At 36.0% G+C, this 12441-nt stretch overlaps 1 protein-coding gene across 4 annotated transcripts in view; it reads left to right on the forward strand.

The window, feature by feature from the left end:
• Window positions 1-12441, forward strand: part of DENND1A (DENN domain containing 1A) — a 994598-nt gene that overhangs the window by 793664 nt on the left and 188493 nt on the right. For all 4 annotated transcript variants that reach the window (XM_033960659.1, XM_033960660.1, XM_033960661.1 and 1 more), the window contains one exon: window positions 2285-2356. In XM_033960659.1, coding sequence (XP_033816550.1) covers window positions 2285-2356 — 72 coding nt within the window. The remainder of the gene's footprint in view (window positions 1-2284; window positions 2357-12441) is intronic.

The raw sequence follows: 12441 nt of genomic DNA on the forward strand, positions 1-12441 counted from the left end.
TTTTCTCCCCTTTTCCTGCCTATTTTCTGTGGTTTAGTTTCTCTCCACTGGGATGCAATCATTTTGTTGGATTTAGTGAAATATATGAAATCATTGTGTTTCATTGTAAATCTTGAGAAACACCCGAGGGATCTATACTATGATATTGCAATGTTAAAAGAGGAGGAAGAGGAAGCTCAGAAGTCAATGTGGAGGGCCATGTGTTGAATGCATTTCTAGTGTAGAGATAGTCTGATATTAAGGGAGAGATTAATATGTCTTTGAGGGAAGGATTAATGCCTTCTGACTTAAAATTTTGATAAAGTCAAAATTATAACATATTTCTAGTCTCTTTATAGAGAGGATTAATGAAAAGTTGGTACAAAGGTAGCTTTTTGATTTTGTTGAAAGTAGGACTATTTTTGCATTATTGTCAATGCATCTTCTTTAAAGGTCAGAGTACGAAATCAGTATTGATTTCCCTGATGAATGATACAGTATATGGTTGTTTGATTAAAATGACTGGGATTCATGTCCTTTCCTTTTAATACTATAGATCACAAATTGGGTTTGCAAAGATTGCAGTCGATATGGGGTGAATCTTTGCTTATTGGTTTAGTTTACTTTTGGAGGGACATTTTGAATTGATAGTTTGGTGTCAGGCTCAAGTTTCAAGTTTATTAAAATATTTGATTTGATTGCAAAATCCAAATCCAATGCAATTTCCATTTAGTTAAGAATTAGGTTAAAAAAAAAAAACATAACAAGACAATTGGAACTATTTTAACAAAACAAAACATGTGAAAAAGGGAGAAAATAAATTAAAGGATTAAATGCAATTTGTAAACAAATTAAAAAGGGGTAACTAATAAAACAAGAGGTTGGGGAAGAGTAGTGCTTACCAGCACTACTAGTTGACTGTAAAGTATTCTAATATAATAGAATTTAAATTATTCAGTTAAAAGCATCCTTAAAAAGCCAGCTTTTTAGAAGACTTTTAAACTTATTAAGTAATTTTTCTTCTCTTATATTGATCGGGATCTAGGATTTCAAGTCAGTATCATACCCCTGTTTAGTATCTATTTGGGACCTATTCCATCAATCACAGTCAAGAGTGTTCCTGCCCTCTTTATGAAGATTGCATTCAGCAATAGCTACCAGTCAGTCAATAGCTATTGCCAAGCTGAATAACAGAATGATATGGCAGTATGACTCAGGGATAATCGGTTGAATTTAAATTCCAAAATATCTAAATTGTTATGATTTAATAGGCTGGGCAGGGAGCCAGAGATGCTCGAAGGTATGCAAATATTAGCTGTGTTTTGAAACTGAGTGTTATTGATTCTTCTCCCTCTATGAAAAAGCAAATTTCTGGAGGTGTTGGGAGAGGCTTTATTAATCTACCTTGATCCTCTGTCTCTGAGCTTTTGGGAAGTGAAAAGCTTTAGTTACTGTAATGCTTCATTGGTGACCAATAAAATTGATTACTGCAATACTGTATCCAAAAAAGGATTTGCAACATTTACAAATCATCCAAAACATGACAGCAAAACCTCTTAAAGGCACAAAAAGTAGAGGTATTTTACTTATTTTGACCCATCAATTAGAAACTCTGCTCTATTGAAACTGAAGTTAGAACTGAGTTATCTGTTGTCTAGAAAAATAAACAAAGGCTTGACTATTCAGCCATTCATTTCCTGATGGCTAAGTAAGGATGAGGTTGCTTGGTATAAGATCAAAGTGTTTTTTAGGAGACAAGTGATGGGTTATGATGGGTTTCTTTTATTGAGCTGTGCGTGAAAGGATGGGACTCAAATGTAATTAAATAATAGTTGGCAGTAGAAATGCTAAATCTATAAATGCCTAAAATATAATATTGTTATGGATGAGCATGATGAAATGATAGCTGAGAATGATTCAGCTCCTTAGCTGCGTTTACATTTTTTAAATAACAGTTTTACTTAATATTTATTTCTATATGTATTTGAGAGCTACAGAATTTGAAAGAAGAGTTTGTTTTTAACCCCTATAAACGTCTTGTATACAAAGAGCAGATATTGTCTTGGGTAACTGTAATATCAGAAGTTGCAAACTGGATTCTCCCCATTGCCCCAGGAAATGGCTGCTGCAAAGAAATTAAACCCCTTATACCCTATGCACTGAACCCATGTGCCTTTGATCAACAAATTGGTGAGGGATGGGACCTTGTTTTGACTTGCTCAAGTGTTTCTTTTAGTAGTTTAGAGCAGAAAGGTAAGTGTTATATGATGGTCTACTAAAGTGTGTATCTGCTAATTTTTTGTAGAAAGGAAGTGGAGCGATTCTAAATACTGTAAAGACTAGGGCTAACCCTGCAATGAAGACAGTTTATAAATTTGTAAGTATCACTTAAAAGTATGTGATAATTGGTTTTGTTTTCTCATGACTACCTTGACTTCATAGAAAGTAAACCTTTTAAAAATTGTCTCATAAACTTGAGAATACAAACCATATAAGGCTTAGAAGTGTCTATTTCTTTTAATTAAACACCACACATCATGGGATTCATACTTGCAGGCTCTACATCCTGGGGAGCACAGCATGTTATTGAACAAATTATGATAGTACTATTGATGTTTTTTCTGAAGTGTGGGGGTGGAAAGTACAATGATGTGGGTGGGGTGGGATGGGGAGGGTTGGTTTGCGGTGGGGGGAAGGGTTGGGTGGGGAGTTAAAGTGTTGTTTTGTGGTGCACAGGAGAGATGGCTACTAAGTTGATTGATGTTGTGTACTTGTTGGGTTTGTTATTGTGAAGTTGCTGATAATTTTCAATAAAATAGATTTGAATGTAAACACCACACATGAGCACTTACAGGACATCTCTTAGCTTTTGCATGCTTTTTACAGCACCTTCTTACAAGGTTCTTTTTGAATTTCTAAACTACTGAAAAAATTTGGTGTTAATTAAATTTTCCTAATTGGTGCACCTTTTTCTAGATACTATGTTGTGTGTCTGTTTCCAGATGTAAAGGAGAGCCAAACATAACTTTCTAGTGCAATAGGCACATCATTCTTGAACCTCTGGCTTTTGTACCTCTGATCTCGAGATCTGGTGTAGAGATCCTTATTTACATTTTTCTGGTCCACCTTAGAGAGTTGCGCGGGGACAGAAATCCCACCCGTCCCCGCCAAAGTCCCACCCGTTCCCATCCGTCCCCGTGAGGTATCCCACCCGTCCCTGTGAGGAATCCCTCCGTCCCCACCCGTCCCCGCGAGGAATCCCCTCCGTCCCCGCCCATCCCTATAAACTTCAGAAATAGTTATTTCATTTAATTATGCTACTGAATTAAAGGCTCTGGTAGAAACCCATTTACAAATAAGCAAAAAGACTTTATTAATTTGGAAATATTAATTGGAAAGAATACATACTTTGTAAACGGCTTTCTACCAGAGCCTCTAATGTTTATAAATTTTTATCAAAAATTAAATCAATTGGAGAAAAAATCTTTTATAATTCACCTAGTAAATAATATAACATTAAATGTGAATCAAAAAATGTTTAACGTATATCTTGAATTATTATAAAATAATTTATAGAGTGCTCAGTGTGAAATCTTATTCAAAACCAACAGGTTAATAGAATGAAGATGTAATAACATTCCATCATTGCACTCACCTACCTACCAGCCCTATCTGATTGATTGTTTGTAAATTATTCAAGCTGAATAATAATGATGAAGAAATAAAGATAAATACTTAGCTGGATATTGTTGATATATATGTATCACCACCATAAGGTATGATCTTAGATTCAGCTCATTAATGCTGGAGGTAGTGTAATGTAGTCTTTTTTATATATATAACTCGCTGGTTTAGTAGAAAATGTGAAAAAAGTGAGTCTCCAATCCACCGTTAAAAATAGTACATTTCAGCATAAAGCTAAAACTCCTTGTAGTGAAAGCAATCCAACATTTCCTCAACACCGATCTTGTTTCACTATGTTTTGCGTCATCAGGAGGAAATAACTGAAAAAATAAAAATATATAACAGTTCTCAAAAACTTAAACTATTCAATAAATTTATCTTCAAAACTTGAAAAATGAAATACCTTCGGACCACACAATGGAGAGAATACGCCGACAGGAGATTCCAACTGAAAGGTTATATCAGCGTGTGACGTCTGACGTCAAAACGTGACAACGTTTTTATAAACCATTTAAGAATCACATGATAACTAAATACGTAGTAATGTGATATCATAATTGAATGGTATGTGCCTATCATCTAGTGGTCCACTCTATTTCTTTATTGAGACCATTTGGAATCACTGTGTTCCAAATATAGATTAGACGTTGTTCATGATAGAGGAGTATATGAGAGATATCACCCTGTCTATTGAATTTAAATTGCCTGATTACACAGAATTTAAGGTAATTAAGAGAATGACCAGCTGAATGCCAGTGATCAGTTAAAGGAGCCTCTAATTTGTTGGTACGAATACTGCTCAGATGTTCTGCTATTCTTAACTTAATAGCTCTTTTAGTTTGACCTATATACATCTTATTGCAAGGACAAAAAATCCCATATATTACTTGAGAGGTGTTACAATCCGATTGTCCCCGTAGATGATGAATCTTGTTTGTGTTAGGTATTTTGATTTGATTAGTAATCAAAGAATAGCAACAGTATTTGCATCTTCCACAGCTGGTATGTCCTGTTGATTCAACAGCAGTTTCATCAATTAGATTGTTGTTAAAATATTCACTTAAATTTTTACTCCTTTTATGAGCAAACATGGGAGTTTCAGAAAATATAGGATGAAATCTTAATATGTTCCAATGTTTGTGTATGATTTTTTGTATGGATGAAGTCTTACAAGAAAACGGTAAAACACAAGTCATTCTTAAATTACCTTGATCACAGTTATTTTTAGGTAATAATAACCAATCCCGATTGGCATTCTTGGCTCTCTTGTAAGCAACTTTAATACATTGTTCAGGATAGCCCCTATCACGAAATCGTTGTTTCATAATCCCAGCTTGATGATGATATTCAATTGGAGAAGAACATAATCGTTTCAATCTGAGAAACTGACTGTTAGGAATACTGTTTTTAAGTTGTTTCGGGTGAAAGCTTTTGTAATGAAGAATAGAGTTCCTATCAGTATTTTTCCTGTATATAGTTGATTGAAATTGACACGCTGATAGAGAGATTTGAATATCCAAGAAGTTGATACTAGATTTATCTATATTGGCACTAAACTTGATATTGTGATCACATTCGTTTAGCTGCGTTACAAATTGGTTCACTTCTTCTATTGTCCCTTTCCAGATGAAAATAATATCATCAATAAATCTTTTATAAAATAATATTTTATTGAAAGACAAAGAATTATATATAAATTTGTCTTCAAATTGGGCCATAAATAAACATGCCACAGCTGGAGCAACCGTTGCTCCCATGGCAACACCTTTGCATTGTAAGTAATATTGATCATTATATAGAAAATAGTTATTGTTAACCACTAATTGAGCCATGAACATCAAAAGATTCAATTTATTACCTATTTGAGAAGACTTTGTCAAATATAGTTCTATAATTTGTAATGCTACATGCTGGGGTATACTAGTATATAACGAAGTTATATCCAGTGTGACTAACATTAAATCTTCTGCATTGAAAGATGAAAGATCTAAATCTTGAATTTGTAATAAGAGGTCCATAGAATCTCTTATATAAGAACGGATGGTTAACATAAATGGTTGTAAATAAAAATCAATAATTGTGATAAAGGTTCTAATACTGATCCACAGCATGATACTATAGGTCTTCCTGGTGGATTAATGTGTGATTTATGTATCTTAGGAAGAAATTTAATCATTGGAACGGAAGGATGTTTACAATACAAATATTTGAATTCTTTAGAAGATATCAATCCCTCAGTATTAGCTTGACTTAATTTAGAATATATGATCTGTTGAAGGTCATTGGTAGGGTCATGTTCCAAAAGTTGATAAACTGTAACGTCAGAAAGTTGACGTCTAGCTTCTATTTCATAAGTTTCCGTGTCCATAATTACAACTCCTCCTCCTTTATCAGCCCGTAGAATCTTTATGGATCTGTCATGTGATAAAGTGTTCAAAGCTGTCCTTTGAGTTCGAGTTAAATTATGATATTGTTTCTGATTAACAGTCTCCATTAATGCCACATCTCTCAGTACTAGTTTTTCAAAGGCTGCAATCATATTGTCAGTGGGGCCCGGAGGGACCCAAGAAGAAGGAACATGATGAGAATCGGTGAAAGAAGGTTCATCTTGAGATTGAATTGTGGTTTGACCAAAAAATAATTTTAATTTTAATGATCTAAAAAATCTGTGCAACCAGGCATGAGTATCATATGAGTCATAATAGGAAAATGGAACAAATGACAGGCCTAGTTGTAATACAGTGATTTCTGTAGATGTTAATATTCTGGATGAAATATTGAATACCAATCTTAACGAATCTTGTTGGGTTTGCGTGATTTGAGTTTGTTCTGGATTCCTGAATCCGTTTGTTTCTCTGTTGTAGTTGTTAACCGCAAAAAAGAATCCGGAATGAGTGGTATAGAATCTGATCTTGAAACAGTTGATTTTTTCCCATCATCTGAAGATTCGCTGGAAGAATTAATAAATGTAATATGTTTTTTATTTGGGCGATTACGTCTTGATTTTCTATTTTTATCCATCCACGGATATATGTACCCTTTAGTGTAGTCAAGTTCATCCCTTTTAAACTTAGCTATTTTTTGTTTGCGAATGTCTGTTTGATATACCTCCATGGACTTAAAATGTTCTTGATAATGAATTTCAAAATCCTCTGGAGTTTCCATTTTTTTGATGTTTTCAAGTTTTTCAAGTAATTCCAGTTCCAAATCTTTAATGATGGTATCAAGATTGTCAATTGTTAATAACATGAGATCCAAACCGCATTGTGTTAATAAAGCATTCCATCTCTCCACATAGTGGGGATTGTTAAGGAATCTAGGCTCCTTATATAGTCGCATCCCCCTTGGGATTCTTTGAGTATGACAATATTCTAATAATGTGGCTGAATGCATTTGTTCTCTAATCAAAGTTTTATGTAATTTAACTGTATTAGACCAATCATCTGTATTAGTTTCATGTGCTCCTTTATCACAATATATTGATTTTTATTTACAACCATTTATGTTAACCATCCGTTCTTATATAAGAGATTCTATGGACCTCTTATTACAAATTCAAGATTTAGATCTTTCATCTTTCAATGCAGAAGATTTAATGTTAGTCACACTGGATATAACTTCGTTATATACTAGTATACCCCAGCATGTAGCATTACAAATTATAGAACTATATTTGACAAAGTCTTCTCAAATAGGTAATAAATTGAATCTTTTGATGTTCATGGCTCAATTAGTGGTTAACAATAACTATCTTCTATATAATGATCAATATTACTTACAATGCAAAGGTGTTGCCATGGGAGCAACGGTTGCTCCAGCTGTGGCATGTTTATTTATGGCCCAATTTGAAGACAAATTTATATATAATTCTTTGTCTTTCAATAAAATATTATTTTATAAAAGATTTATTGATGATATTATTTTCATCTGGAAAGGGACAATAGAAGAAGTGAACCAATTTGTAACGCAGCTAAACGAATGTGATCACAATATCAAGTTTAGTGCCAATATAGATAAATCTAGTATCAACTTCTTGGATATTCAAATCTCTCTATCAGCGTGTCAATTTCAATCAACTATATACAGGAAAAATACTGATAGGAACTCTATTCTTCATTACAAAAGCTTTCACCCGAAACAACTTAAAAACAGTATTCCTAACAGTCAGTTTCTCAGATTGAAACGATTATGTTCTTCTCCAATTGAATATCATCATCAAGCTGGGATTATGAAACAACGATTTCGTGATAGGGGCTATCCTGAACAATGTATTAAAGTTGCTTACAAGAGAGCCAAGAATGCCAATCGGGATTGGTTATTATTACCTAAAAATAACTGTGATCAAGGTAATTTAAGAATGACTTGTGTTTTACCGTTTTCTTGTAAGACTTCATCCATACAAAAAATCATACACAAACATTGGAACATATTAAGATTTCATCCTATATTTTCTGAAACTCCCATGTTTGCTCATAAAAGGAGTAAAAATTTAAGTGAATATTTTAACAACAATCTAATTGATGAAACTGCTGTTGAATCAACAGGACATACCAGCTGTGGAAGATGCAAATACTGTTGCTATTCTTTGATTACTAATCAAATCAAAATACCTAACACAAACAAGATTCATCATCTACGGGGACAATCGGATTGTAACACCTCTCAAGTAATATATGGGATTTTTTGTCCTTGCAATAAGATGTATATAGGTCAAACTAAAAGAGCTATTAAGTTAAGAATAGCAGAACATCTGAGCAGTATTCGTACCAACAAATTAGAGGCTCCTTTAACTGATCACTGGCATTCAGCTGGTCATTCTCTTAATGACCTTAAATTCTGTGTAATCAGGCAATTTAAATTCAATAGACAGGGTGATATCTCTCATATACTCCTCTATCATGAACAACGTCTAATCTATATTTGGAACACAGTGATTCCAAATGGTCTCAATAAAGAAATAGAGTGGACCACTAGATGATAGGCACATACCATTCAATTATGATATCACATTACTACGTATTTAGTTATCATGTGATTCTTAAATGGTTTATAAAAACGTTGTCACGTTTTGACGTCAGACGTCACACGCTGATATAACCTTTCAGTTGGAATCTCCTGTCGGCGTATTCTCTCCATTGTGTGGTCCGAAGGTATTTCATTTTTCAAGTTTTGAAGATAAATTTATTGAATAGTTTAAGTTTTTGAGAACTGTTATATATTTTTATTTTTTCAGTTATTTCCTCCTGATGACGCAAAACATAGTGAAACAAGATCGGTGTTGAGGAAATGTTGGATTGCTTTCACTACAAGGAGTTTTAGCTTTATGCTGAAATGTACTATTTTTAACGGTGGATTGGAGACTCACTTTTTTCACATTTTCTACTAAACCAGCGAGTTATATATATAAAAAAGACTACATTACACTACCTCCAGCATTAATGAGCTGAATCTAAGATCATACCTTATGGTGGTGATACATATATATCAACAATATCCAGCTAAGTATTTATCTTTATTTCTTCATCATTATTATTCAGCTTGAATAATTTACAAACAATCAATCAGATAGGGCTGGTAGGTAGGTGAGTGCAATGATGGAATGTTATTACATCTTCATTCTATTAACCTGTTGGTTTTGAATAAGATTTCACACTGAGCACTCTATAAATTATTTTATAATAATTCAAGATATACGTTAAACATTTTTTGATTCACATTTAATGTTATATAAATTTTTATCAACACAACTAATATACTACTTTATCCTGAAGCAAAAAAAAAAAAGAAATAGAATTATTTTCCTACCTTTGTTACCTGGTTTCTGCTTTCCTCATGTTCTCATTCAATTCCTTCCATCCACTATCTCTCTTCCCTCTTCGTCTTCCATTTGCTCTGTTACTGGGCCTCTCCCTTTTTCCTCCCTTCCAAATTGGTCTGGCACCCATCTTCTTCCCTCTGCTCCCACCATAGTCTGGCATCTGTCTTCTTCCCTGCCAGCGTCTTCTCCCCACTCTCTCTTCCCCATTTCCTTTCAGCGTCCTTCTCCCCCCCATCTTCCCCATGTCCTGTCAGCGTCCTTCTCCCCCCTCTGTCTTCCCCATGTGCTTTCAGTGTCCTTCTCCCCCCTCTGTCTTCCCCATGTCCTTTCAGCGTCCTTCTCCCCCTCTGTCTTCCCCATGGCCTTTCAGTGTCCTTCTCCACCCCCCCCCCCATCTTCTCCATGTCCTTTCAGCATCCTTCTCCACCCCTTTGTCTTCCACAGTGCTTTCAGCGTCCTTCTCCCCCCTCAGTTTTACCCATTTCCCTTAAGCGTCTTTTCCTCTCCACTCCACCTTTCCTCCCTTTCTCTCTCCCTGCCCCCTTACCTTCGTGGTGCTTCCCCGCCCGACCGACAACAGACCAGGCCCGGTCTGACAAACCTCCCTGCCCTTAACTGCGAATCTAAATTACCTTCTTACAGCTGCTGTTTGTTTTTGCAAGAAAATCACTTAGATGGACTCACCAGGGCAGGATTAGGTAGGTTCATGTCCCATTTGTGGTGGATGGCTCATTTGCACAGCCATGTTCCACCTGCACTGCAGCGTGGGAGGGGACAGAATCTGTTCGGCCCAAGTACCCTCGACCTATGAACGGGGTACTGCTGCTGTTTCTGCCTGAAAAAATGGTGACGGGGGCTCCTTAGAGAGCACAGTTGATGCATTCGGGGAAATGCAAGTGCAATTTGGCGGAAAAATCTCACAAATCCTCCAAGATGATGGATTTTCCCCTGATTTTATTAATATGATGTATCAGGCTTATTTGGCTAAGAAATCAATGCCAGTCACGGGGACCCTTCCTTCCCAGGGCATGGGCCTTCTCCCCTGCCGCCTCCCCCCCTCATGGTCCCAGTCAGTATGCCAGCCTTACCTGTGGTTGACCCAGATTCCCTTACACAGGCTGGCAGCTGTGGGAGATGTTGTGGCCCTCACGGATCTCCAGGACCAAGATCCAGCTGGAGCCCTGGATCTGGGGGAGTATCCCACTCTTGAGTAGATTTTTCAAGCCCACGCATCTGGTGGATTTGATCTCTGAGTCCCTTCAGGAGTTGAAGCTGGAGGCTGGGCAACCTATCGCTATGGAATGTTCCCTCATGAGTGATCAGAAGTGTCAATCTGCTAACTTTCCTGATCATCCTGACATAGTTCGGATTCTCATGGACATTTGGGAGGCACCTGAAGGCCACTTAAAATGTGCTAGTTCCATGTCTCGGCTCTATCCTATGGCAAACATATTTAACCAGTGTTTCGCTTCCCTGATGAGGTAGATATAATAGGCATCTCAGAGACCTCGTAGAAGGAGGACAATCAATGGAACACTGTTACCTGGGTACAAATTATATCACAATGATAGAGTAGATCAAATTTGAGGGGGGTTGTGTTATTTGTTAAAGAGGGAATTGAATCAAACAAAATAAACATTATGAGCATCACAGCAGTGTGGAATCCATATGGATAGAAATTCCATGTGGGAAGGGAAGGAATATACGGGTGGAGTAATAATACCATCCCCCTGGACAGAATGAGCAGACAGATGAAGAAATGTTTTCAGAGATTAAGAAAGCTGGCAGATTGGACAACAGTATAATAATGGGTGATTTCAACTACCTGAAACTTACTTGGTTTCAGCAGTAACTGGTATGTTAAGTTCCATGTTAATATGTGAGGTCTTTTTTCTTCACTTAGGTGGTTTGTTTCAATTTCCTCAATAGAAAAGAACAGAATTATTGTGTATTTTGTGGTTAGTTCTATCCTACCTAGTGTTTATATTGATTTCAACTACCCCAACGTTGACTGGATAAATGCTGTATCAGGGAGTGCTAGGGAGGTAAAATTCCTAGATGTCATAAATGACTGCTTCTTGGAGCAAGTGGTTCAGGAACCGACAAGGGGGGAACTATTTTAGATTTGGTCCTTAGTGGAGTACAGGACATAGTGTGGGAGGTAACTACGAGTGAACTGATTAAATTTGCAGATGACACTAAACTGTTCAAAGTTGTTAAAACACATGCAGACTGTGAAAAACTGTAGGAAGACCATAGGAAATTGGAAGACTAGGCATCCAAATGGCAGATAAATTTCAGTGTGGACAAATGCAAAGTGAAGCACATTGGGAAGAATAATCCAAATCAGAGTTATCAGATGCTAGGGACCACCTTTGGGATCAGCACTCAAGAGAAGGATTTGTGTGTCATCATAAAGCCTTCTGCTCAATGTGCGACGGCAGCCAAGAAGGCAAACAGGAATCTAGGAATTATTAGAAAGAGGATTTTTAACAATGTTATAATGATTTTTAACAATGTTATAATGATTTTTAACAATGTTATAATGATTTTTAACAATGTTATAATGACTCTGTATCACTCAATGATGCAACCTCACCTTGAGTATTGCGTTCAGTTCTGGTCTCCTTATCTCAGAAAAGATATAGCAGCACTAGAAAAAGTTCAAGGGAGCAACCATGATGATAAAGGGAATGGAACTCCTCTCATATGAGGAAAGACTAAAAAGGTTAGAGCTCTTCAGCTTGAAAAAGAGATGGCTAAGGGGAGATATGATTGAAGTCTACAAAATCCTGAGTGGTGTAGAACAGGTACAAGTGGATCGATTTTTTACTGCATCAAGTTTTACAAAGACTAGGGGACACTCAAAGAAGTTACAGAGTAATATTTTTAAAACCAATAGGAGGAAATATTTTTTTTCACTCAGAGAATAGTAAAGCTCTGGAACACGTTGCCAGAGT

Source organism: Geotrypetes seraphini, chromosome 10 (genome assembly GCF_902459505.1).
Source record: "Geotrypetes seraphini chromosome 10, aGeoSer1.1, whole genome shotgun sequence".
Classification (NCBI taxonomy): Eukaryota; Metazoa; Chordata; class Amphibia; order Gymnophiona; family Dermophiidae; genus Geotrypetes; species Geotrypetes seraphini.